This window comes from Triticum aestivum, chromosome 2D (assembly GCF_018294505.1).
Source record: "Triticum aestivum cultivar Chinese Spring chromosome 2D, IWGSC CS RefSeq v2.1, whole genome shotgun sequence".
NCBI classification, from domain to species: Eukaryota; Viridiplantae; Streptophyta; class Magnoliopsida; order Poales; family Poaceae; genus Triticum; species Triticum aestivum.
Window position 1 is genome coordinate 102,082,902 of NC_057799.1, and position 5,824 is coordinate 102,088,725.

General features: G+C 46.0%; 1 protein-coding gene across 1 annotated transcript; it reads left to right on the forward strand.

Annotated features, from left to right (window-relative positions):
- Window positions 1-2,822: 2,822 nt before the first annotated feature.
- On the forward strand, window positions 2,823-3,422 carry LOC123048937 (dirigent protein 5-like). Its single transcript, XM_044471951.1, has 2 exons — window positions 2,823-3,178; window positions 3,278-3,422. The coding sequence occupies exons 1-2, from the start codon at window positions 2,823-2,825 to the stop codon at window positions 3,420-3,422; spliced, it is 501 nt and encodes a 166-aa protein (XP_044327886.1).
- Window positions 3,423-5,824: the final 2,402 nt, after the last annotated feature.

Sequence of the window (5,824 nt, forward strand, 5' to 3'; positions counted from 1 at the left end):
TTCGATCGTCGGTATCCCAATACCTTGTTCAATCTCGTTACCGGCAAGTCTCTTTACTCGTACCGTAATGCATGATCCCGTGACTAACGCCTTAGTCACATTGAGCTCATTATGATGATGCATTACCGAGTGGGCCCAGAGATACCTCTCCGTCACACGGAGTGACAAATCCCAGTCTCGATCCGTGCCAACCCAACAGACACTTTCGGAGATACCCGTAGTGCACCTTTATAGTCACCCAGTTACGTTGTGACGTTTGGCACACCCAAAGCACTCCTACGGTATCCGGGAGTTGCACGATCTCATGGTCTAAGGAAAAGATGCTTGACATTGGAAAAGCTCTAGCAAACGAAACTACACGATCTTTTATGCTATGCTTAGGATTGGGTCTTGTCCATCACATCATTCTCCTAATGATGTGATCCCGTTATCAATGACATCCAATGTCCATAGTCAGGAAACCATGACTATCAGTTGATCAACGAGCTAGTCAAGTAGAGGCTTACCAGGGATACGTTGTGGTCTATGTATTCACACATGTATTACGATTTCCGGACAATACATTTATAGCATGAACAATAGACAATTACCATGAACAAAGAAATATAATAATAACCATTTATTATTGCGTCTAGGGCATATTTCCAACACCATGGGCCTCCCCCCTGCGCCTAGGGTTGGAAACCCTAGGGTGGGGGGCGCCCCACTTGACTTGGGGGGGGGGGGTAAGTTACCCTCCTTGGCCGCCGCCCCCCCCCCCCCTCTAGATGGGTCTTAGCCGGCGCCCCCCCCCTCCCAGGGGGCCTATATAAAGGGGGGAGGGCAGCAACATTACAGCCTTGGGCGCCTCCCTCCTCCCCTGCAACACCTCTCCCTCTCGCAGAAGCTCGGCGAAGCCCTGCCGAGATCCCGCTACATCCACCACCACGCCGTCGTGCTGCTGGATCTCCATCAACCTCTCCTTCCCCCTTGCTGGATCAAGAAGGAGGAGACGTCGCTGCACCGTACGTGTGTTGAACGCGGAGGAGCCGTCCGTTCGGCACTCGGTCATCAGTGATTTGGATCACGGCGAGTACGACTCCATCAACCACGTTCATTGGAACGCTTCCGCTCGCGATCTACAAGGGTATGTAGATGCACTCCTTTCCCCTCGTTGCTAGTATACTCCATAGATGGATCTTGGTGAGCGTAGGAAAATTTTAAAATTCTGCTACGATCCCCAACAGCACAACCATTGGCGCAGTGTGTGTCGTGGCGTCGTCTTCGCCTATCTACTGTTGTTTGTCTTGCTGTGACGTTTTCCGCCCAACTCTCTGCTCCTGGGCCTCTCGTGCCACCATGCGTGGTAGTAAACCCGGTAGAGATGATGTGGTTGTGGTATTGTGGTGGTGGTGTCGTGGTGCCTATGTCCTTCTGTGGGTCTCCTGCGCCATCATCTGTTGTGTCGTTGACAACTTGACATGACAATGCTGCCAAGTTATTCGATTGTGGTAGTGACCATGACCGTGAGCTTCTTTACTTTGTATGAATGCATGAATTTTTGCTACATGGTGCATTTTTCTATGAATGTTGCAATTACAATTTTGCTCTTCATATCTTATACAATTTTGCTAGGCATCTTATGCTCCGTGGTGGATAGAGCCTTGTAAGACTGTGGTATGAATGTTTCAGTTAGAATTGTGGTATGGGTCTTATAGTTTTATTGCTATGAATGTTATTGAATGGCTATATATCTTTGTATTATTTTTTGCTATGAGTATTGCAATTAGAATTTTCATATGCATCTTCTAATAGTTTGATATGCATATTATGCTATGTGGTGTATAGAGTCATGTAATATTTTGGTATGAATGTTTTAATAAGAATTGTGGTATGAATCATATATTTTACTGCTATGAATGTTATTGAATGCTATATACCTTCGTGTTGTTTTGCTCTGAATACTGCAGTTGGAATTGTGTTACACATCTTATAATTTTTTTATTAATGTTGCAATTGCTATATGTTAGAATTTTGCTATGAATATATTAGAACTTTAGAATGCATGTTTGTATGTTTCATTCTTATCTTTCATATTCCCCTCTCACCTTGTCTAGAAATATCACTAAATATTACCGAGGCCAACTACACCTCTCCTGCCATTCATATGCTCATGTCTCCACTCAGGCTTTGTAAATGCACCAACTTTGTATGTACACAACACATTGTTTGGAAAAAAAACATACTCCAGACTCAGCTCATAAAATTGGTTTAGACAGTTGCATGACAAATTAAGTAGGGTTTTTATAAATGCGATACTGGGGTCATTCCAAGACATAATATTCTAATATTCTATCATAAGTTTGTGCAGCATGGAGCACGTTGCAACAAAACTTTCTGCTCAACCAACCATGCGCGCTCAACCAATCAACTTGTGTCCATTTCACTCTCCGGCCAATTCCACTTAGGCCTTGTACAATGAGAGATGCTTATGAAGGTGCTTAGAAAAATAAACCGGGTTTATCTGAAGCACCGGCGCCTATTTTCATAGGAGAGACGCTTAGTTAAGCGTCTACCCTATACAAATAAGCACCGGTGCTTAAGAAAATCTTGGTTTATTTCTTTAAGCATCTCTCCTAAGCACCTCCCATTGTATCATAGCATCGATTCCTGCTCTATAAATAGCATGCTCAAGTCACCAATCAACACAACAGCAGAAGCAGCAGCAAAATATATATCCCCACGAGGCCACGAGTTCACGAGCTAATCACTCGAGATTGTCGATAGTGCTCTTCGGCTAGCTCATTGGTAACTTAAGCTCAGTGAGGGTTGCACTCACAAAAATGCAAGGCCTCACGGCATCTTGCAAGATCGTGCTCGTGATGTTTCTGCTCGGCTTAGGCTTGGCAGGAGCCACCGCCGACAGCCGTAGGAGGCACATCTCCAGCAGCCCTGACGAGCCGTGCAAGAAGATGACGCTCTACCTCCACGACATCCTCTACAACGGTGTCAACAACAGTGCCAACGCGACGGCGGCGCCGGCGACCAAGCCGACGGACCTGAGCACAACGCACTGGAGCAACGGCACCTTCTTCGGCATGCTGGTGGTGTTCGACGACCCGGTGACGGAGGGGACGGCGCTGCCCATCGGGCAGGAGGAGCCGGCGGCGCGCGCGCAGGGGTTCTACTTCTACGACAAGAAGGAGTCGTACAGCGGGTGGTTCTCCTTCTCGCTCGTGTTCAACTCAAAGGCATGCAGGGGCACCCTCAACCTCATGGGCGCCGATCCCATGGACGCGGAGACGCGTGACTTTTCCGTCGTCGGGGGCACCGGCGACTTCTTCATGGCGCGCGGCGTCGCGACGATCCACACCGACGCCACCGAAGGCTACTTCTACTTCCGCCTCAAGATGGACATCAAGCTCTACGAGTGCTACGTCTAATCTGATAAGTTATCAATATGCATGGTTATAACATGCACGTCCGCGTGTGCCGGTAAGGATCAAGGAGTGATGTTGGTGCTGTTGTTTTTCTTTGTATGGTGAGTTGCGTGCATGCATGGGCGCATGTGCTTTTTGTGTCCTTCGTGTATGATTCGATGTGAGTTGTTGTGTTGTTGTTAATTCTTGGATGCATGGGCATCTCGATTCTGTATCATGTGACGAGAGTTTAAATTTCACATTGTTGTTATTGTTTATGCATGTTTGATGTACCAAACTGATGAGAAATGCGGATAATATATACATACTACAAATACTCCCCCTTAATTAGCAGGCCTACGAGATGCAACAGCTAGACGATGCAAAAAAAAAAACACTAGCCACTCAAAAGTCTAGCTACATTAGGGAGGAAAGATGGATAAACATGTTTCGTACTAATCAGGCCTATGAGGTGGAACAAGATGTGGAAGAAAAGGGAGATATGATTCAACTACTCCTAATATATCTTGAGTCTTGCCTTTAATATATGTAAAATTAATATAATAATAATTTATGATTGGTTATACTAACTAAGATACTAATCAGTAGTTCGTGCAAATCTGTAGTATAGATACTAATTTATGATTGGTTATACTAACTAAGGAGCCTTTTATTATTAATTTAACTTCACCGAAAATATTTTCCACCTATATATTATTTATCGATAATATCCTGTATTGCCCGATAAACTCCAAAACCCTTCCGGTGATCCCGAAACGCTTCCGGTTCCTTACGAAACTATTCCACAAATAAATCCTCGATACTCTCGTCCTACTAACACTCAGAAGATCATGATTACCTTAAGCTTGGGACCCTATAAGTTCGGTAAATCATATACATGAATGAAACTCCTTCGCTCAATGACCGATAGCGGAACCGTGGTCGTCCATATCGATCCCTATGATTACATGAATGATATTCGAGTGAACATTTGATTATCATGTGATGTTCCCTTTGCTTCACGATACTTTAAAAAACTCGAGGTGTCTCTCGGTATCCTCTTGAGTCATGCACATGCTCACTATACCATCATTCTTGTTGCCGGTTTTGTTCTTCTTTCTCGTTGAAGTGTTCTGCCATCCCCATGACATAGTCACCTGTGTCTGGCCGGACAATGATGGATGCCGTCACATCGAGACGGCCCTAAGAATATCTCTCCATCGTCGGAGGAGCAAATCCCACTCTCGAGCTATCTAGTCCCTTGTCAAACTTTCTGATTAACATGTAAGTTGTCGTTATGACCACCGTGTTACAGATGACGTTTGAGCAACCCCAAAGTCCACCGTATGGTAGGAAGTGACTACAGTACTCTCATGGTCTGAGAAACTAAAAACACATGTTAACACACCGTGTTATAGCAATTGACAGGTGATGCACAGGGGTTTTCCCCCATTTATTGAGGATCAAGTTTGGTGTGTGGTGGAACCACTCATCAAAAAATATCTTGATACTCATTTAAAAAATTCTGAGGATCATGTTTATCTTGGTAGTCATACTAAAATGGCCGTATGCATCCCTAGTTGGTGCAAAGGCCGGGGAAGTGAAATTCTACCCCAATTTAAAGTGGCTGTATGCATCTTTTCGATGCAGAGGCCGGGGAATGGCCTCCTTCTCAAAAAAAAAACCTTCTTTGGCATGCTGGTAGTGTTCGACGACCCGGTGACGGAGCGGACGGCGCTGCCCGTCAGGCAGGAGGAGCCGGCGGCGCGCGCACAGGGGTTCTACTTCTACGACAAGAAGGAATCGTACCGCGGGTGGTTCTCCTTCTCGCTCGTGTTCAACTCGAAGGCATGCAGGGGCACCCTCAACCTCATGGGCGCCGATCCCATGGACGCGGAGACGCGTGACTTTTCCGTCGTAGGGGGCACCGGCGACTTCTTCATGGCGCGCGGCGTCGCGACGATCCGCACCGACGCCACCGAGAGCTACTTCTTTTTTTTTGAGGGAAGGCCATCATGGCTAGCTTTATTAAGATCAAATAATCAGTACATCGTCCACTAGTTTAGCTATGAGGCAACCCGGGGGCTCCTCAGACCAACTACTCGAGATCTTATTATAAAAGCAATACTGAGCTAGCTCATGAGCCGCTTGATTAGCAGACCGAAACCAATGTTTAAACTTAACCTTTCCAATAGAAACACTAATATCCACACATTCCGCGAAGATTGCTGAAGCCGCATCCCACCAACGTGACTCACCAGTGCAGAAATCTACAACGATGAGGGAATCTGACTCCGCTTCTACACGGTGAAGTCCCAAGTTGTTTGCAAGAATTAATCCATCACGCATCGCCATTGCCTCCATAGTTACCACATTTGTAGCATACGGGACATAGACACATTGAGCCGCCAACAGATTGTTGGAAA